Below are 22,294 nucleotides of genomic sequence, written 5' to 3'. Positions count from 1 at the left end.
CAGAGTCAGGAATTCTGGGGTCACTATCTTTTTCCAATTCAATAAGCTTTCTCTAATTCTTCCTTCCCCCACCACCCAAGTTAAAGCCATGCATTTCTAGATGAATTGTAAAGTGCTGTGTTATTACAGTTGTTGGGATTGCTGGAGGGCCAACCTGAGCCATGAGAACAGCACACCGGGAGCTTCAGATGGCAGGAAGGGGAAGCAGCAGTGATTCCCGTGGTGGGAGCCAGGCTGGACAGGGTGCTAGGACCATGCTGTTCTTTTCGGAGAGAGGAAGTTAGTGAAAGATACACTTATGAAGGGCAAGTGCTAAGATATGAGAAGTACATCAATGAAGTGAAAGGTACAAGATGGTTGATGAGGATGATATTAGAAGTTTTGATGACACAGCTTGCTAATCAAAACGATTGCTTTTGTCAGTAAGTGGTAGTCAGTCAGATGATACGGAGACTATATTACTGATGTGATTTGAAAGAGTCTTGAGGAGACCTCTCACCTTCAAAGCTACCATTCCCATCTGTGAGACATAACTAATCAAAGTCCGTAGGAGATAATGATTAGGAGCAAGGACGTTGAAGTCAGAACGTCTAAATAAATCGTAGGTCTGCTGCTTATTGGCTGGGAAAACTAAAGCAATATGACAAAACGGAGTACATGCTGCACACCTTCGGGTAGCTTCACATAGCTCTAGAGGCAGAGCTAATCCTAATCAGGCCTGAAACAAGTTATTCAAACAGTAGGGTCAATATCTGGCAGATCGGGTCTGATCTTGTATGCATGCAAAAGGGACACCGTCTAGTCTGGGCAGTCTGAGCCAGAAGTTTCTCAAATTAGCCATTCAGAAAAGGTAGAGTATTAATCAGGGTCATAATTGCAAAGAGGAAAAATTAGCTCTGGCTAATATAAGCAGATACAATTTTATTAGAATCATATTGGATCCCTCACAGAATATTCAGAGCTGGAGACCAAACAGGAAGCCTTGAACAATGCCCCCAAATCCTGCCTCATAACTGGTCCTATAAGTACTCTTGTGTCAGAGGGAGTCTGTTGGTACAGATGCCCCACCTTGGCCTTCTAAATCCATCTGTGTTGGCCCTGGGCTTTGGACAGTGCTGCCTCTGAAAATGACATGATGACTACCACCGCTCTCAGCCTTGCCATCTTCTGCATGACCATTATGTGTTTGCAGGACTCCCTGCTGGTTCAAAGTCTGAAGCAGATGCGTCTAATTGGCTGAAACGAGCAGTCTATACCTGGACATCGACTTCTTGTAAGGTACAAGGTTTTTCAAAATATAACTGGAAGGTTCAGATGCTGGGTGACTAAAAAAGGACAAATTCCCATTATGATCTACTACTTTGGCTGTCCACTGTCAACATACACCAGTATTCCCATACTCACACATATTTTAAAAAGAATAGTTACTACCTTCCATACTACAATTCTCCTTTACACAACCAAAGTAATGATCATTCTATACCCAAAAGGAGTCAACCAAAAATATCACCTGCTACAGCATTCAAATCCAAGTCTATGATTGTTCAGTGATATCCATCGTCCTTCAAGTTTCTGATACGATTTCATCTCAATATTTTGAGTAGATGAAAGTTTGCTTATTTCTACAACTTGCCATGTATGATTGTATAAAAGTATGTACAATTTTCCTTCTCCATTGTACATTTTCCTTAATTTTTTCTATTTAGTTGATCAGTTTATATGATGGAATAATGTGAAAATGCATTCTGATTTGATACAAGCCCTTGGTGTTCCCAAATATATGAGATTATTGTAGTCTTCTAATAACTTTAAATACTAGACACACAGGTTCTGGAAGGCACTTCAGGGTTCCCCTTGGTTTCATCCATATTTCTCTTTTTTCTTGGTAGTCAAGATCAACTCTCCTATCAATATTATAAGCCCTATGAGGAAATTAAAATACCAAGTATCAGTCTTAGCTGCTCTAAATCAATGGAAACAAAATGTGTCCCTTGGTCGACTCATTTCCCTCTTTGGTACCAAGAACTCTAACTCAGCACATCCTAGAGTTGTGTTATTGAGAAGTGAATTTTTGCAAATGGGATATTAGGTATATCAAGCAGTTCTACTCCCTGTTCTACCTCTTGGTTCTTGGACCCAAGGATCCTGGCTTTGGGAAAGAGGGAAAGAGCACCATACATTGATTCCTGTTTCAGAGTACATACTGCCTCCTGTAGCACAACATCCCAAACTTAGAGAATAGTGTGTGTCAGCTAGAGCTCTAAGTCTTCATTTATTTCTTTCTGTAAGGTCATGTACTTATGGATAATAGATTATGTGTAAAAGCAGTTAAACCATGACTATCAACAAACTCCCTTACTTCATCCCCTAGAAGCCATTTGCATTAAGGCCATAAATAAGGCATTTTTAAGTTCAGAGGTGATGCCGGTGTCAGAAGCATAGCCAATTGAGAAGGCAAATCTATATACAGGATACATGTCTATTCCAGTTGGGACAAAACACCACCTCCTCTGTGATGGAGGGGACAGAATATGACCAACCTGCGACTAGCTAGAAGATTGGCCCTCCCAGGACATGGTATCTTCTTGGGAACATGGGGTTGTTTATTGCTGCTTGCAAAATGGGCTCTCGGCAGTAGCAAAGACCAGGTCATCCTTTGGGAGGGAAAATGCTTGTTACTGTGCCTATCCATGTGTTACTTCCATTCTTACCAATATGATCACATTGCCCATAAATCATTGAGTAAGCAGTGGAATAAATTTACCTCCCCTGAGCAGGGAAGTACGTCTACTTGGTTATTAAGAGCCTCTTCCATCCACTCTGGGTCTGTTCTAAATAGTCTATCCATATAACAATTCCCCAAACTTCCATGTCAACAATCTTGCTTCTTCCAGGTCTCTGATCATTCAGAAAAACTACTAGACAGTGCCCAGATATCAGCATGGACTCTTTTCTCAAGCACTTTCTCCATCTCGGTAAGGTGGACAAGAGGATATGCCATCCAATATTCTGCCCACTGGGAGGGCTAGGCCCATTGGGACCCTGACCTTGTGTATCATGACATAAAACATCGAAGAGAATTTAGGAAAACTTTTTGGAAGTGTTGGTCAGCGTCCTTCAAGAGCTGATACAGAGATGAGGTTGGTAATATGCAAGGATTTTTATTTGAGGAAATGCTTGAGAGAGAATAGGGAGGGAGCTGGAGAAGGCTGAGAGCCATCAGATTCTGATGCATTTCTGATCCCAAATAAAGGAGAGAGAGAGAGAGAGACGTTTGATGAAAGTATCCTAGACTTGGGTTATGCAAACCGGCTGAAGGCAGGTAACTCAGAGGCATGAATGCCTGGGAGTCCTGAGGTCGGTATCAGAGGAGAGTCAGATCTGAGTGCCAGGTTGGAGACCTCATAGAGGACATGAGTCAGGAGCAGCGAGAATTAGGAAGAGCCTGGGGAGCAGAAAGGGAGGGCTAGGACTTAGGCGATTGAAAAGAGAAGGACATCAGTCCATTTCTTTCTGACGCTAGTGCAGATGGGTCATAGAGCTTGAAAACACAGAAGCAGTTGTCTCTTTGCATGTCTATCTTGACTTCTAGGCTGTGAGTTCACTGTCATGATTTATCTTTATATGCCTACCCTAGCAGACTACCCGGCCTATTGAAATGATGAGTGGATGGATAGGGGGCGCCTGGGTGGCTCAGTTGGTTAAGCGACTGCCTTCAGCTCAGGTCATGATCCTGGAGTCCTGGGATCGAGTCCCACATCGGGCTCCCTGCTCAGCGGGGAGTCTGCTCCTCCCTCTGACCCGCCCCCCTCTCATGCTTTCTCTCACTCATTCTCTCTCTCTCTCAAATAAAGAAAGAAAGAAAGAAAAATCTTAAAAAAAAAAAAGAGACATCTCACCTTTAAAAAAAAAAATGATGAGTGGATGGATGGATAGATGGACGGTTGGTTGGATGGTTGGATGAATGGATTTAGACTTTCAAATGTAGTGTTTAGCACTGCTACTCCTTATTTTTTTCCTGTTATGTCTAATTCAGCTTTTATTTATACTTTTATTTAATAAGTTGTTTTCCTATGAGACAACTGAAAGCTATAGTAGAATTTCACCAAATGTGATATTTGTCATCTTGTTTATAATAGTCTTTGAAAAATATCATTATATTCTATAATTTTGTTCATGAATTTAGAATTCCCCTTACATATACAGTTAGATCTTTGTCCTTGGAAAATGGAAAATTTCATTTCTGAATTGCATTGGAAAAATACTGGTATGTCTCTTAATATCGTAGAATGATATCTGTATACATATAAGCAGATATGTATGTACGCATGTATGTTTATTATGATGGGTACACATAATTAAGGTTTCAAGAGATGTGACAATTACTAAAGCATATTGTTTTGTGGAAATTTGTCTACACTTGTAGAAAACGTTGCCATTGTAGCTGTATCCAGTGTGTGGAGATACAAAATGAATAAAATTAGTAAAAAGCATATAAGTGTGTTCAAATTCAAATGGTATTTTTTTAATTGGCAGATTTAGCAGTCTGAGAAAACAGAATGTACTGAACAGAACCAGAAGTGCAAAAATGCTGAAAAAATGGGGAAATAAATTTTAGTACCAACTACTATTTATAAGACAGTATAATAAAGTTGGTTCTTTGTATACTTTGAAATTAAAAACAATGTGGCTTGCATACACTGAGGAAAAAAAAAACAAACAACTAAAACCAGACTTAAAACCAAGATAATACACATTAGATGTCAAGCAAGGTAACAGGTTTTCAAGGTAGGTCCTGAAGGCTTTCCAGCCTTCTTAGATGTTGGTGATTTTAAGGCAATTATTTCCCACACCCTCATCTTTCCAATGTGCCTTCCTAACATTGGTATGCCTGAGTACCATGCTTTCAACCTGCTGCGTCTCCTTTTCCAGCTCTCTTGCATTTTACAAAATCTTGTCAAAGAGACAATTTGAGAATGCATAGTTCAAAAACTATTTGCTGATTATATTTGATTGAATCTTAAAAGTTATTTTTCTAGATTCTTTTAACTGCAGAACACTTAGGGCAATTATAAGAGTGTTATACATATTGGTACAATCCATAAAAATGTTTTCCACTCAAATTCAGTATAAAAATTATTACTTGCAAGCATCAATAAGCAAATGGCTTTTTGTTTTACCTTAGAATATCTAGAGCAGTGCACTGTTTATGTAAGATCGATAAATATTGACTAGATTTTTCCACCTAATTTATTTTACGAATAGGAAATTGTAAAACCTGGAAATAGCTTATATTTTCAGCCACGTAAAAAAATTTGTGCATCATCATCATCTGACTATACAAATAGGATATTTCGGCCTCAATTTTTTAAACTAATTTTATCAAATCTCTATGTAACAATAGAAAAACATACGTAATTCTGTATGATCTTTAATGCAATTTCTCAATAGAAACTTAGAATTTCAACTATGACCTTAGAAGATGTATAATGTTCTAAAATGTTCAGTGTGAATAATTTGTATTATCCATAATTAACACCTACTAATTCGTGTTTTTTAATTAAATTCTATCTCATTCGTTATACTTTCTTAATTATTGTGTAAATTAGCATTCTTTAGTTGTAAGTAATAAAAATCAACTCTGGGTAACTTCAGAAAATTAACTTATTGGAATAATTTCAAAAGTTCACAAAATCAATGTGAAGCTGTGAACAAGACATGGGAAGGACAGATGAGCACAGATCCTGGGGCCAGAAAATAAGAACCGCAGTTACTCTCTCAAGGCAGGTGACAGCTGCAGATGTGATGAGAGGCCGTGATTCACAACAGCCTCTAAGATCCAAAGATACGCAAATGAGCATTTTGGTTGGATGCGCAGATTTCCACAAACTGCCCTTCACATTGGAGTATCCACCCATCTAAACCCTCCTAAACCTCACTGATGTGAGAAAACTGTGTTTTCGTAAGGTGTATACTGTCCATTTGGCATGTATTTAGAGTACCAAGGCAGAGAGTGTGCCTGCTATTTCTTGCTCTCCAGGTTCTATTAAATGACCTATCAGTGTCGTGATCCAGCCTGATATTCTACAAGACGGCAAGATAATTAAAGTCCCCGTGAACTAACTTGCAGCAAAGAGCCAAAGGTGACAGATTCCTGAGTTGGAAAATAAAAGTGCACTGCTTGTCCTCCTAAGTAAAAGTAAATTGTTTCCGTTTTTTCTATTAATCAAAATATGGGGCTAGGGAGTATATGCTGCTCACCATGTTGCTTTATTTTTTTATTTTATTTTTTTAAAGATTTTATTTATTTATTTGAGAGAGAGAGAATGAGAGATAGAGAGCACGAGAGGGAAGAGGGTCAGAGGGAGAAGCAGACTCCCCGCTGAGCAGGGAGCCCGATGCGGGACTCGATCCCTGGACTCCAGGATCATGACCTGAGCTGAAGGCAGTCACTTAACCAACTGAGCCACCCAGGCGCCCATCACCACGTTGCTTTAGCAAGAAGGCTCGATCAGGAACAGCGGCACAATTACACTTTTATTCTTCAAAACATACATCTATTTTGTCCAACTAACCCAGGGAATTAAATGGAAGTATGCAAAAAATTTTTCAAGTGTGAAATTCCCTCACAAATGTCGTATGACTTTTCACTTATTATTTTGGTATGCAAGTGTAGCTAGCTTGCAGCTAGCTGATCCCAGGGATACCTGGAGCCATAGTACTCTCCCATGGCCAACATACAAATGAAATGTCCTAGCCAGTGACATATAATGTGCTGTTTAACATCTGAAACTCCCCTGAATGCACTCTGGACTAGTCTACACTGTTTATATTAAAATATATAAATTGACTATCTATACCTATTTTACCTGCTTACATAGCGAGCTTTGGGCTATGCAACCAGTGGACAGTATAAAGACCCCTTTGTGAAAGAGAATCCTTGTACACTGTTGTGGGAATATAAACTGGTATAGCCATTATGGAAAACAATGTGGAGGCTTCTCAAAAAATTAAAAATAGAGCTACTATATAATCCAGCAATCTAACTCATTGGTATATGTCAGGAAAAAACAAAATCTGTATCTCAAAGAGATATTTGCAGTCCCAAGTTCACTGCAGGATTATTCACAATAGCCAAGGCATGGAAACAATCTAATGCCCTACAATGGATGAATAAATAAAGAAGATGTGATACACACACACACACACACACACATACACACACACTAGAATATTATTTAGCTATAAAAAAGAATAAAATCCTGCCATTTGCAACTGCATAGATGAACCGAGAGGGCATTATGCTAAGTAAGATAAGCCAGAGAAAGACAAATACTGTATGGTATCACTTATATATGGAATGAAAAAAAAAAGCCAATTTCATAAAAACAGAATAGAATGATGGTTGCCAGGGGATGAGGGGAGGAAGAAATGGGGAGATGTAGGCCAAGGGTATAAACTTTTAGCTATAAGGTGAATAAGTTCTGAGGGTCTAGTGTACAGCATGGTGACTATAGTTAACAATACAGCCTTCTATACTTGAAAGTTGCTGAGAGTACATCTTAAGTGTTCTCAGCACACACACACCAAAAGAGTTAATTATGAGGTGATGGATATATTAATTACCTTGGTCTTGGTAATCATTTCACAATACGTATGTATATTAAACCATCATATTGTACATTTTAAATATATGCAGTTCTATTTTCCAATAATTTTTCAATTATTCCTTAACAAGGAGGGAAAAATTAGAAAAAAAATCAAGTATATATTAAGATTTAGTTATAAAAACAAATAAACGATTGCCTGGTACACTTTTGTTCTAGAGACAAAGGGCATCATGTGCAACTGAGGGAGGACAAGAGAAGTTGTATGTGGGTATTCAGGACCAACCTGAAGTTGCATTTTGCTTTCCTGACTCCGCTTCTGTGTATCTTTTTGCCCAGAGAAAATTTTTTTGAGTAAGCCTTGCTAGAGTCTGGTGAATCTTTTCAATGATCTGACCCAGTGTAATTGCTGCCTAAATGGAGAACTTCAAGAGCTTCCTCTTCTTGACTCTCTTTTGCCATAATAACCTTTGTTCTATGGCTTAGGTGGTCACTAAAAATTCCTGCCATCAGAAGAATAACCATAGCATGGCCCAGGGTTTACCGCCTATTTTAGATTTAAAAAAAAACCAAACAATTAATTTACCTTAAATCTATTAACAATGGATTAAAAATTAGCATTAGCATTAACTCGGAGTTAGTATATTATATCTAACAACCCAGAAGGTTTGGGTATATTCCTTTCTCCAGTACAGTTACCTGAGTGAATAAATATAGTTAACCTTTAAAGAAAAAAAAAAGGAGAAAGATTCAAAGGGTGCACTTTTGGTTTTATGTCTGGACCCCAGGGTTTCATTCAAGGGGTTGTATTTCTCTTCTTGGAATATAATGAAAATTCAGTATTCCCTACTGTCTATCATGGTAGCTCAAGCCAGGCTTCTGTTTACCAGATTTAGGAGATCTTTTTTTCTTCATTTCTTATACAAATTAAGTTTCAAGTTAAAAAAGTTACCCATTAGTTTGATTCCTAGTAATGTCATGACCAATTAATCATAGCCACAGATGTCTGTAGATCAGGCTATTCTCATGAACACAATGGCACGGCTGAATATAATGGTAAATATACCTAATCTCCCACTGAGATTTAATAATCCCACTGATCTGTTTTTACCCTGGGAACTTTGCATCTCCCTTAAAGTCTTGGTGCTCTTTTCAGTTATAACACCTCCCACCAGCGCTCAACCTAGGGAAATAAATTAGTAGAAAACTTACAGAGGTTTAGCATTTTCCTCTTTAGATCTCAAATTGTTGGCGAAAGGAAATTTTTCAGTACTTTCTTAGGGAACATAGTTAGAAGGTGAGCCATATATGATGTATGCACCCTATACTGTTCTCTCTTAATGATTTTAAATTTCTTCCTTTAAGTTAAACCAGAATTTTTGCAACACAAATTTACTATCCATTTGGCCAGATATTCATTAACTAAACCAGGAAACTTTTAAATAAAATATACCTAATCACCCAAAATAGCACATGGAATTTAAAGTCTTTGGAAAATATACCCATCTTGACAAATTCATTCTTTCGGATATTATGTTCCATACTTTTTGTTCAAGCACCCTCAAAATCCTTTCTAGAGGAAAAACAATGTCCATAGAGTTTGGTTGACATAAACTAGCAAATTCCATGCACATGCACGTGCATGGGTATGTGCTTGTGTGTGTGTGTGTGTGTGTGTGTGTGTGTGTGTGTGTATACCTGAGCCTTCCCAGAGTTTCATTTTTTCATTTTTGTCCCCCACTACACAATGGGATTTACATCTAATTACAGATCTGGATATTATGAGATGTTGAGGAAGAAAGTGTTTTTTCTTCAAGGGAACAACCTCAGGCAGAGAAGTAACAGTATCTTCAAGTAAGGGAAGAATAGCTCTGTCAGACAAAAGAGGGAGATTTCCTAAGCAAAGATGCTTCAGTGGAAGATATGTCAGAGGGCTTTGGACTTTAGGTTACTCAGAGTCTTCTGAATATGCCCAGATAACTCCATTTGCACTGTGAAAGTAGCACGCTTTTCTGATGAATGCCCTAACATTCACATCAGAGATCTTGCTAGGCCATAGAATCAGCTCCTGCTGTGATTAAGTCACTTGACTTTTTGCTCCAGGATGAACCCATGCTTTGAGAATAGGACTTATTATTTGAGTTTGTCACTCTCTTGCTTATATTATGAAGTGTCACCAGAAGCAGGTGCTCATTCCCCAATACTCCCAATTTGCTTCATGATGATCTTTGGTGGTGGTACCTCCATGATCTGTTAGAGTTTTACTCTCCTCAATGGAAAATTGTTTATAAGTAATCTCAGTTGATAATTACTTTTTTATCAAAGGGGTCATGGTTTGCTACCTTTCCTTGTAAGAACAAGAATTGGAACGTCATTGCTTTTCACGTCAATGTAGATGATCAATCCCAAGAACCCTCCCCTGAAGTTCCTTTTCCCACAATCCAATCTCTGGTACCAACATTTATGTCAGTTAGGCTTTAATCCCAAGCAACAGAATTTTACTGTACTTAATTTAGTCAAAAGGAAAATGGACAGAGAGCTGAAGAGCTGAGCTTGTGAACTGGCAGGAATCAATGCTGATTCTGAGGCTAAGGAAGCAGAAACCACAACAATGATTTCTTGGCAGAAATTATCTTGGCAGGTATGGAATAAATGCCAAACATTTTCAGGCTGTTTGTCTTGTTGCTCAAAATTCATATTCCACGGGTGCCTGGGTGGCTCAGTCGGTTAAACATCTGCCTTCAGCTCAGGTCATGACCTCGGGGTCCTGGGACCGAGCTCCACATCTGGCTCCCTGATCAGAAGGGACCCTGCTTCTCCCTCTCTCTCTGCCACTCTCTCTCACGCGCTCTCTCTCTCAAATAAATAAAATCTAAAAAAACTCATATTCTAAGATGGAAGCCTGAAATTGACCTTCTTATGTCATATTCTTCTCTCCCGACTAGAGAAGTATAAGGATAACTAATACTGTCCCATGGAATTTGATATTCCCTCAAGACATATATTTTAGGAAGAGGAAATGAATGCGTAACAGCTAACCCATATACAAATAAATGAATTTGATCCAAAATTTGAGATAATTATATTCGTTAATTTATCTATTACAAATTTAAGACAGGTCGTTTGGTGACTTGACCATTATGATTTAATCGATGCCTCCCTGTCACTTTTCATCACATTTTCTAGTTTTGTTCTATAATTTCCCTTCCTTTCTTTTCTGCCCCTTAAGTTTTCCTGTCTTATTTTAGTATTCCATTCCTGAGAAAGGTTCAGAAGCTGACAAACTGAGCACATATATTTATCTCCCTTCCTCTCTGATATTCCAGTGAAATAAAAATGTACAAGTACCACAAACAAACATACTTCTAACTGATGAACATAAGGTAGTAGTTGTCAGTGGATGAGAGAGTTAAAAAACGACCTCAAGGCACAAAGTGGAAGGGAGGGGGGTGAAGGATGAAAATGCAGAGAAAGCCATAGCCCTGGAGCAGCCGAGGACAATCTTCCAGTATAAACCCTGAAGTCGGGGCGCCTGGGTGGCTCAGTTGTTAAGCGTCTGACTTCGGCTCAGGTCTTGATCCCAGGGTCCTGGGATCGAGCCCCACATCGGGCTCCCTGCTCAGCGGGAAGCCTGCTTTTCCCTCTCCCACTCCCCCTGCCTCTCTCGCTGTGTCTCTCTCTGTCGAATAAATAAAATCTTTAAAAAAATAAATAAATAAACAAAATAAACCCTGGAGTCATTGCTCGCCATCCACAGGGTTAAAGAAGAGCAAGGAAATGAGGAAGTTGGCTGAAAATAGGGAAAACAAAAAAGTCTGAACATGATAGACTTGACCGCTCAACCCCCTATTTAACGTCCTCACCCCTAGAAAGGGAGCAGGGAGCAGGAAGGAATACTTTAAGCCATAACTCTTTCATAAAGACTTTATTTTCTTTTAAAGATGTTATTTATTTATTTGACAGAGAGAGACAGAATGAGAGCGCACAAGCAGGGGGAGGGGGAGAGGGAAAAGCAGGCTCCCATTGAGCAGGAAGCCCGAGGTCCCAGGGTCCTGGGATCATGACCTGAGCTGAAGGTAGACACTTAACGACTGAGCCACCCAGGCGCCCCTCATAAAGACATTAAATGAACGTTCAACAGATAGTTTTAGGCTCCAGTACACAGGTTGGCCCCTCAGGCCTGGCTACTTCTTGTGGCATAGAGGGCACAACCAAAAAGCTGGTTCCCTATTCTGTCACCCTGAAAGAAACTCTAGGAGACAGGACTTGCCCACCTTATCCAGAGCTTTGAAAATTCTTACCCAAGGAGGAAACTTGGAGAACAGTCCCATTTAGACAAAAATAGAGGAAACTCACGCAAGAGATCCAGGCTTTCTTTCTTACCTATGAACTGATGGTGATTGTCCCCTATTATCCACCCTTTCTTATTTTCCATAGTTATAGGATCTTGACTTTTAGCAAATCATATGGTACTCAAAATAAAGTTCGTATTTTCAGTTGCCCTCGAAACTAAAGGTGACATTGTGATAAAGTCCTTGCCAGTGCTATGTATAGCAAGAAAGGATGTGTTCAATTTTTTGGAAAGAATATGCCATCGTTCCCCTGTGCATCCTTCCTTCAGATAAAATACAGATATAAGCTTAGAAACAGCCGCTGTGGACAATGAGTGACCTTGGGAGTGGTATCCATATACAGTGGAGCCACAGACAAAAAGAACTTTTTGTGGAATGTCATTCCAATTCTCATTGCTTCCTCTGTATATTTTTTCTGTTACTAGCAGCTAATTATATAATGCTAGCTAATACAGCAATAAAGAACAATAGCCACATAAAAGAGAAATATCAACATTAACAGAAGAAAAGAATTTTCTGGAGGAAAAAATAATTTAGAGAAAACAGGACAAAACTAATTCATATATTTAGAAATAATTGTACATCCATAAAACCTAGTACATCCATAAAAGGGTTTATACAAAAGGATAAATAAAAAATAAGAGCTATCAAAGACTAAAATATATTTCTCCCACCCACAAGAAAATCAATAAAATACGGAAAAAATAATACCATCCCAAATGTCCAGATTTTAGAACAAAAAAGCAAAGAGAATAAAAGTGGGAAAAAAAACCAGGGATAAAAAGGACAAGTCTAGATCTACGTTTAATAAGCAAGAATCATAGAAAAAGAGAAAATGAAATAATGTGTTAAAAATAGAAGACAGTTCTCTAAATCGGAGGAAAATGTGAATATTCAGCTGACAGGCTCTACTAGAGAGCCCCATGAAATGTCAGGACAGAAAGGATAAAAAAAAAAACAACCCCCAAAAATCCCCGAGTTGAAGAGAAAGACAGATCTGGGATATTCATTATGACCCTTCGCAGAGATCTGGTTCTTCTTTCATGGTAAGATCAAAGTTACCTGTTCCCTTAAAATTGAGTATGGCCATGTGACTTGTGACCAATGACATAGGAGAAGAAATGATGGATATAATTTTGGATGAAGCCTTTAAAAGCTAATGTGCAGTTTACTCTCTTCTCTTTGTCACTAACCAGCAGTGCTGGGGGTTGGGGGGTAATAATCCTCTCAGCACGGGTTCTGCTGTTGAAGATGGCATGGAGCAAAACCCAGTGCTGACCGGGGGTAGTTACAATTGTAATCAGGAGCTAAACTTTGTCACTTTAGGTTACAGAGATCTGGGGTTGTCACGGCAGACACAGATCTTATCACAAGATCCCATCAAAAGACTGAAAATTGGCATTAGACTTCTCATCGTTAACACTGGATACTAGGGGGAAAAATCAATACCTTCTAAACTGAGGAAATGATTGTTATCCTAGAATGCCCAACCCTGCCAAATGACCATGGGCCAAATAAGTACATTGTCAGACATGAAAGAACTCAAAAACTTTACCCCATGTATTCTTTCTTTGGATATTCCTTGGGGATGTGTTCAGTAAAACAAGAATGGTTCAAAGTAATTTTCATCGTGGAAGATTGTGATGATTGAGATGATTGACGTGATGATTGAGATGATTGACGTGATGGTTGAGATGATTGACGTGATGGTTGAGATGATTGACGTGATGATTGAGATGATTGACGTGATGGTTGAGATGATTGACGTGATGATTGAGATATCAGAAACACTTTGAGAACAGCTATGGGGAAGTAGTTAAGATGTATTGGTTTCCCCTAGAGGAATATCATTTGCTTCTTTGTGTGCTGAGACATTCTGAAAACCTTTTCTCCAGAGCAAAGATCAGAAGGGGGCACTCTAGATCTTATCAGGTCAGCATTAGCATTCAAGCTATAACTGTATCCTCTCTCACCTCACCAACTCTAGGTGGAGGTGGGAGAGGAAGCAATGAGAAGAAGTACATATGGAAGAATCAGCTTGAGGAGCCTCTACCCATCCTGGCATTCATTCAGTTAATTCGATAAACATTTTTGAACATATGCTGTATACTAATCCCTGTACTATTCCAGGGGATTCAGAGAAAAATAAAACAGTCTCTGCTTTCAAAAAGCTCACAGTCTTTCAGAAGAGATTAACTCCTATAAACCAAGATCCATGCAAAGTGATAGGCATATCATAAAATCGGTCTAAGAGGAAGCTGTAGAGAGAGGGAGAGATTAATTCTGTGCGCTGAAAGGTGGGGGGTGCTCTAGAGTCCTGAAAGTTTTCAGAAGACCCTGAATGTATAGGTAAAGTGGCAGCTGAAGCTGGCATCCTCTGGTTGTAGGAAATAATCAGGTTCCTTTTTCGCTTAAGCCAGTTTGAGGTTTTCTGTCACTTGCAAACAAAGTTCTCTAACTGAATTCCCTAGCTCTAGGCAATATTATACCAAGCAAAGGAGAAAGAGAATGAGTCAAGGAACTGCCAGTGAAAAAGCAGCAAGCAGAGGAATAAATGCAAAGAGGCAAGAAGATGCCACCTAGAAAGCCAAACTAGGGAGGGCCTCATGTAAGAAAGAAGGTGCATGGAATTCACAAACCTCTAAACAAACAAGGCAGCAAGGGCTGGAACAAAATTCATACAGGTCACAGTGGAGCTGTGTTAAGGTGATGTTTGAAAACTGGGAGCCGAATTCATGAGGCTAGAACAGGCCTTACTGCTGTGTAGGATCATGTGGAGCCCAGTTATGGGTAGTCATGGTGGTCAGTTGCCTGTATGATGTCAAGTTACTTGGTGGAAATAATTTCATATGTCGGTACAGCAAATTAGATGTTGGAGTGAAAAGTGTGGTTATGGTTATATTTGCACTCCGAATAGAATCAATTTGTGGCTAAGAGAACGACTGGTGTGAGCAATATTGATGGTTCGCTTTCCTACAGTGTGTGCCAGTAGGCACTGAATAAAAGCCTCACTTTCCAGCACATCTGTATTTGAGAAGTAATAAGCAACAATTCTCACTCTCTTGCCCTCTATACATATGAGAGAATGGGCCAGAAAGCTCACTTCTTTGCACTTCCATGTGAAAGATGGGATGGAATGATGGGTTGAGATTAATACGCTGACATTTAGTCAATGTAAATATAAACCTGAGTTTCAGGTAAGAATTTAAAAGTAATAGAAAGACAGGATGCAAGAAGATTCGATGAAAAAGATCTTGAGTTTTTAGCTCACCACAACTCAAAATTGGGTTATCCTCCTGGAGACAGGATTGGGAAAAATATTTATGGAGGGCAGGGAAAAGATGGGTCTGATTGCAACAGAGGCTGAGGAAGAAGGAAAAGAATTGACTTTTCTAGCTGCATAAAGGGGCATCAAGCCACTGGGGTCACAAAACCAAGCTGAGCACTTTTCCATCAGCCCCGTGGACAACAGGGAAATGTAGCAAAATATTAAGAAGGCGGTGCCATGAAGGAAATGATTCAGGTTGGCAAATTGGAGACCCGTGGGTCAGTTGAACTAATTTCTGAAAGCGGTCTAACTTTTGAAAGCCGCCCTGTTTGAAAAGCCTGCTAGGTCTGGAGTCGCACTCAGCCCTCAGTAGGCTCTGCTCCCGCTAGGTTCCGCCCCCGCTAGGTTCCGCCCCCGCTAGGTTCCGCCCCCGCTAGGTTCCGCTCCCGCTAGGTTCCGCCCCCGTACCCAAGGAATCGAGAGCTGTCCCAATCCCGAGCCCCGGTTCAGCCTAGCCCCGCCCCCCCGGCCTGCTCCGCCCCCTCAGTAACCCGGGCGACGCTCCCGCGTCCCCTCTCTCGGCGCCAGGTCCCCGAACTACCCCGGGAGGAGGGGGCAGCAGCGGCGCCCGGCACTTTGCCACTGGTGGGGGACACACTTCGGCGGAACGGAAAACCAGAATTGTTCCACGGGCCAGTCCACCGAGGTTCGTGACGGCAGGGGCGAAGCTCGGGGCAGGACTTGCGCGGTTCCTGGGAGGGGCGGGCCGTTCTTCCACGCAGTCCCGTCCGACCCCGGCTGACCTGCCCCCATCAGTCTGTAGACTCCGTCCTAAGTTTCGTGAGCAGGGGTCCTCGCCGTTTACCTCAAGAAATGAAGAGAAGTAGGAGCCGGGAAAGGCGCTTTTCCTGCCTCCCAGGTCACCTGACCCTCTGAGGGCAGTGGGAAAATAAACAGGCGGAGGGATAAATTATTAGTCCTGGCTAGAGTTAGGCAGAGCAGAAAGGGAACTGCGATGCCCTTGGTTTGGGTAAAGATAACTTCATGTCTCATAAGTTGGAGAGATCAAGTTGTTATCCCTAAGGTCACATTCGTATTGGAATATAACAGTACATATACATAATTCGGATGTACTGGCATTTCACTGAATTAGTGATTAGTAGAGATTACAGTTTGGACTTTTAAAAAAAAAGTACATTTAAACACATACTAGGTACTTGGTATTATTTGTATGAAGAAATCTTATTTCACAATTTGGGACAGGAAGAGGAGTTATTCTACTAACTAATTTTTAACTTTTTTCTTCTCTCCTTTGCTACTATTATTATTACTGACCTTCATTCAGGCTGAAGTCCATAAGCCTTGAAGAGACCTTCAGCAGTACTCTCCAAAAGTAAGTCAATTGAACCAGGGCCTGCTTTCAACACTTTTCCTGCTTTATATTTTAATTTAACCATCAATAAATGTAGGTTAGTAGAAAATGTATGATTTCTGTTTATTTTCCTTAACCTATCTAATTACCTACCACTGTGTGCTCAAATGGTCTAAAAATTATGATTCAAGGGATAAACATTTAGCAACTCTTTAAACTTTTTTATGTGATTTTTTTCTTTTTACTCTTTTCAGGACCATAATTATGGATATTTCTTCTGTAGTTTTCTTTAATCTATCATAGTAAAAGAGCTTATGGTGATAATGTGAACAGTTCTCTTATAAATGATTTTGTTGGTGATAGTAAAATCATTTATTCTGAGCTCTCTTGATGACAAATAATAAATTTGTCTCCTGTGGTTTATTGGCTTTCTCACATGCCACAGTGATTGAATTCTAGAGACAGTAGTCAGCCTCGGACATAGTCACTCCCCTAGTAGCCTCTGTCTACACAGTGCTAGGCCTACCCCTTCCTCTGTGTTTCCTGATGAGGGCATCTCTGAGGATAGTGGGCGGGAGGATTACTCTTTGAAGAATTTTACTTGGGGGCCAAAAATTTAAACTCTCACCATGGGACACATTCAGCCTGACCCAGCACTCTTAAACCTTTCATCCTGTATTTCTCCATTCTCATTTGTCTTTGCATGTGGGGGCCAAACCGTGATACAAGAGCCAACCAGCAGATCAAAGAATCCACCAAATCTCTTCTGAATACCAACAGTGGAATGGCTTCAGGCAGCCTTTTGATCTTCCGCTTAGCATTCTTGGTGCCACATGTAGCTCCGCCCACTTGCTGGTACTGGGGGAGCTGCCTCTGGGTCCTCCTCACAGACTGCTACCCCCTCAGCTCCCAGGGCTAGGCTGGTTTTGGTACCAGCCAGAGAGGTACCTCTCATTTTCTATCTCCACTCACCTGGCTCTGAACCCTTCTCCTCCTTCAGTAGCACCCATCTTGTGTGATTTCCTCTGTGGGCTTGAGCCAGGAGAACCCTGATGCAGCGCCATTGTTGAGGATGTGTTCCATTTCTGCTTCAGGCCTGGGACAGTCACCCCAAAGCATTAATCCCATTTCCCATGTTGGAGCTCACCTAGGAGCTGGGAACACTGCCTGGCCGACACCAGGGAAGTGATACAACTCATATTAACAAAGAGCAAAAGGCTTTCTTTACTCTACAGCTATAATTGAAGCCTAAAATGATAGGACCCTAAGCATGCTTGCCTTTTTTCTCACCTATTTTCCTCTTGGCTGCTTCTATATGCTAGAATGCACCAACTTCTTACTTAAAGAAAATTCAGCATAAATAAGAGATGGTGATTACTTAGATTAAAAATAATAATTTGTTGCAAGATCCCTCTAAGTATTTGATGCATTTCAAATATTATGTGCCATAAAATTCAGTTCACACATTATCTATTGTGTAAAAACAAAATACCTTTGGGTGGCCATGTATCAATTGTGAAAGACAAAATCTCTTTTCCCAGCAGGCATAAGCAAGGTGGGATGTGCGGTTTAAAGCAGGGAGGGAGCCTGCTCAACTTCTACCCTAACTCTGAGCTTAAACTTTCCAACATAGATTGGTTGAGAGCTATTTATTCCAACATTCAGTTAATAACTTTTTTTCCATTTTATCATTCAGTTCTGACCACCCCCCTCCCCAATTCGGAGTTTGTGCCTTGAGGCTTGCCAGCAGGGCTTGCAATACTTACGTTAAACTAAATTTTAAGAGTAAAGGTGTTCCTGCTGCTAATGTTCTCAGATCAGAGGAGAGCAAAATGAAGCAACTGGCAGCTGAAACTTTAATGGTAGGAAACGACTTCAGATATTGAAAAAAAAATCACAGTTCATGTGTGTGACAAAGAAGACATGTTCCTCTCCATGTATAACATTTGCATTTGATTTCATTAGATGCTTATATTTTCTAGCAAAAATTGTCTAACCCAAGTTAACATCAAAAAGGGTACATTTACATCACATACCCCAACTTGTGGGGGTGCTTTTATACACCTTGTTGGCTGGATCGAGCTCTGGGGTTTGGTCCCTCTTTCTGTCTACAAGCAGCTCCGTCCTTCTAGGACTTAGAGAAATTACAAGTACTGTGTCCTCATTTTGAAGCTGCTTGGTAAACCTTTCAAGGGCTCTTGTAATTATGTAGAGATCACCTCTGCCACAATGCCCTTGGTAAGCAAAGTGGGGCTCTCACAACAGTCTTAATTTATAGAGGATGAAATGTCCCAACTGAAGCAAACACAGTCATTGTTTTCTTTCATCCGTTTAGAAATCCAGTAGGGCTAGACAGATGAGGTTAAGAACTGAGATGGCGCAGATTTACTCTGTAACATCAGAGGACTCTGGAACATAGATTCTTCATAGCTTCTCTGAAATAGGCTCATGGGAGGTGGGTTTGGGAGAGCCTTTGGTATCCTTTCAAGCCTGTATGTGAGATCTATCTTTATGTTTCTGTAACTTCTTACCATATGTTCTGCATAAAGTTGTCATTTAGTAAGTTCTGGTTTCCAGGTAACTCAACTAGTTAATATGACATCTGATTAGAAAAACAGATTTTTTTTTAAGTTACAAAAGAAGTCACTATATGATGAAGTTACAAAGTAGGAGAGGACTAACATTTGCTGTTGAGACAGTGTGCTTTAGCTATAACTATATAAAAATAAGTGGACATTGTTTCATGGATCATATCATGCCCTGATAATCTGGGTAATATTAGGATTCCATGGTGTGTAAAACATGACACTGATCCGCATTAGAATTTTCTCTTTAATTATGTAAAAAATTATTTTCATAATAATCTTTTATTTGGAAACACAAGACGGTCTGTTTCTATGCTGGATTTCAAAAGGTTTTCCCTTGAGTCTTATTGTTCTTCCATACCCCTCCCGCATGGCCTGGAAGAAGAATATGGTACCTTGACTGTCCACAGCTGGCTCAACCTCAGGTCTGACCACATCTGTCCACCTCCATCTCTATCTAAGCAACCGTCCTCTTTCACTCAGATTTCATAACAACCTCCCAGCTGGCCTCTCTCTTGTCTGCCTTCCTTCCCCTACAGTCTAAGCTCAAAAGAGAAACCAGAGTGAACTTGTCAAGGCGCAAGTCAGGTCAAGTCACTCCCATGCTCAAAATCCTCCAGTGGATTCTTAACTTTATCAGAGTAAAAATCAGTTTTTACAGTTATCTTCAAGACCCTACACCACTGGAATACTCCCAAATTTTTCTTTAACTTCTTTGAGTTTATCTCATCCTGCTCTTATTTATGCCTTCACTACTGGTGAGCATTTGGGTAATTTTATTTTTTGCTGTAGATCTTATCATCATCTGACATTGTATATATTTTGCATATTTGTGTGTTATCTGTCTTTACCCCACATCCAACCTGTAATGTAAATTTTCTGAGATCAGAGATTTTCATCTTTTTGTTCACTGCTGTATCTTCAGCACTTAGTCCAGGACCTGGCACCAAGTAGTATCTCAATAAATATCTGTTAAACATATTCAAGGCCCAGGTGGTTAGTGCTTTACCCTGAGTCACACAGGTAGTAAACATTGGAAGTAAGTGATTTAAAACCTAACACAGACCTTTCAATTGCTTGGTGAGGCTAAGGGTAGAGGTCAAACCTGGTGGACATGGTGGTGGAATCAAGAGGCTCTGGCCTTTTTGATGCCTCTCTAAGAGTAGAAGTGTTCTTTCTTTTGTATCTGAAAGCCCTTGCAGCATGTGACAGACATGTCCACACTTCTTCCTATTTAAGGTAAATTTTAGATAATTTCATTTTATTTTTATTTTTTAAAAGATTTTATTTATTTATCTGAGAGAGTGAGAGAGAGACCAGGAACAGAGGGAAAGAGCAGAGGCAGTGGGAGAAGCAGACTTCCCACAGGGGAGGGAGCCTGACATGCGGCTCGATCCCAGGACCCCGGGACCATGATCTGAGCCGAAAGCAGGTGCTTAACCAACTCCCCTAGATAATTTGATTTTATAGACCCACCTTCATTATTGCTCAGTTACCTTCCCCAGTGTGACACATTGCATTTCCTCAAGATGGCCACAACAATATCCCCCATCCCATATTCTCTTCATACAATGTGAAGTTGATGCTCTCCCATCAGTAGGTGAATCGATGTTCGTTAGCCTTGACTATGAATAGGTTTTTTATCACAGTAGAAGGGATGCTATGTGACTTCCAAGGCTGGACTCTGAAAGTGGATATAGTTTCCACCTGGCTTTTCTTTGGCATATTTGCCTTTGGAGCACTGAGCTGCCACAAGAGAAAGCTGAGGCTGCCATGCTGTGAGGGAGCCCAAGCCATATGGGTAGCCACATGTAATGTTCTAGCAAACAGCCCAGTTAAGTTCCCAGCTAATAGTATTGACTATCAGATATATGAGGTAAGACACCTACAGATGATTCCTGGCCCCCTCACCATTGAGTTACCCCCAAGCTTCTGAGTCTTCCCAGAAGAGGCTCAGTCATCATGGTCTAGAGAAAAGCCATCCTGTTGTACCCTGTCCTAATTCCTGTCCCACAAAAAGTGTGACAGATAATAAAATGATTGTTGTTTTAAACAATCTTTTCTGGACCTCTGTACTTTGAAGTGATTTGTTGTACTAGGGTAGCTCTGTGTCTCTTGGGGCAGCTGTCTGCTTGTTGAGAATCAGTCTCAGCATCCATCACTTCTAAGGAAAAGCCTTTATTTGTGAGGAAGAAAGTTTTTAGAAAGCAGCAAAGTATGAGCAATTTTCAATTATTGATTGTAACAGGAAAGCAAAGCATGAGCATTTGAAGTCCATAGCTGTCCTAAAAATCTTCTCTCTTTAATTGCAACCATGTCTGTTAACAAAATTCATACCAAAGCTCCTGATCGTCTGAATCTTCAATTCATTTATCAGATTTTCTCCTCATCCATTTGGTGGTAGAGATGCAGACAAGTAATAAATTGGCCAAAAGGCAGATGGTAGAAGAAAATAACGAGAAGCAACCTGCAGAATTCACTCACTGAGTATCATTCCTGAATAATAGAGGTATAGCTCTACACACAGAGGTATTCTCAGCTCAGATGACAGACTGTGGATCTCTAATAATGTCTTAAAGGACTCTTTGAAAAATTCATTCTTTAAAATACTGTTGTTGTTGTTGTTGTTTGTAGTCTAGAATGACCACCCTGCCCCCACTGCCCATGACACGCCCAAAGCTTACCTCTTTAGCCAGACAGAAGCTGCCATGTTCCCCCGGCACAATTCCAAGGTACGTGACCCTAGTTTTCATTTCTTTTCCTACAGAATGAATTTCTTGCAGTAAGAAATGTCAATAGCACATCTCAGAAAACAAAATTGTTCAAAGACAAGAGTATATTGTTATATTCAGAATATTCAAATTTGCTATTTCCAGAGGATCAATGAACCTCATTGAGATATAAAGAATTTATTTATTTAGCAAGCTAGTACTCATTTGATTTTTTTATTACCTATTCTAATTATATCATGGTCCTGTAAAACTTTGGAGATATATTTCCTTTTAAAAACATTAGTGGAGAATTGAAAGCAGAGGCTTTAGGCGTGAAAGGTGTACAGCTTCTAATCCGCAAGGTCTAGAGTGCTAATTTCTGTTTGGAGGAAGGCGGAC

At 40.1% G+C, this 22,294-nt stretch overlaps 1 protein-coding gene across 3 annotated transcripts in view; it reads left to right on the top strand.

Annotated features, from left to right (window-relative positions):
* The first annotated feature begins 15,811 nt into the window (after positions 1-15,811).
* The window catches only part of TTC29 (tetratricopeptide repeat domain 29), a 246,768-nt gene continuing 240,285 nt past the window's right edge, over positions 15,812-22,294 (top strand). The window contains exons 1-3 of one of the 3 annotated variants that reach the window (XR_012378039.1): positions 15,812-15,933; positions 16,573-16,696; positions 21,819-21,916. Coding sequence is in view for 2 of the 3 variants with exons in the window: in XM_073892328.1 (XP_073748429.1) it covers positions 21,825-21,916 (92 nt within the window). In the remaining variant the exon portion in view is untranslated. The remainder of the gene's footprint in view (positions 15,934-16,572; positions 16,697-21,818; positions 21,917-22,294) is intronic. The other 2 variants (XM_073892328.1, XM_073892327.1) reach the window with 2 other exon arrangements.

The sequence above is a fragment of the Callorhinus ursinus genome, unplaced genomic scaffold (assembly GCF_003265705.2).
Source record: "Callorhinus ursinus isolate GAN/ISIS: 27379988/994484 unplaced genomic scaffold, GSC_fseal_2.0 scaffold4, whole genome shotgun sequence".
Taxonomy (NCBI): Eukaryota; Metazoa; Chordata; class Mammalia; order Carnivora; family Otariidae; genus Callorhinus; species Callorhinus ursinus.
The sequence above is the reverse complement of the archived record's forward strand: the minus strand, read 5'-3'. Positions and strand labels throughout refer to the sequence as shown.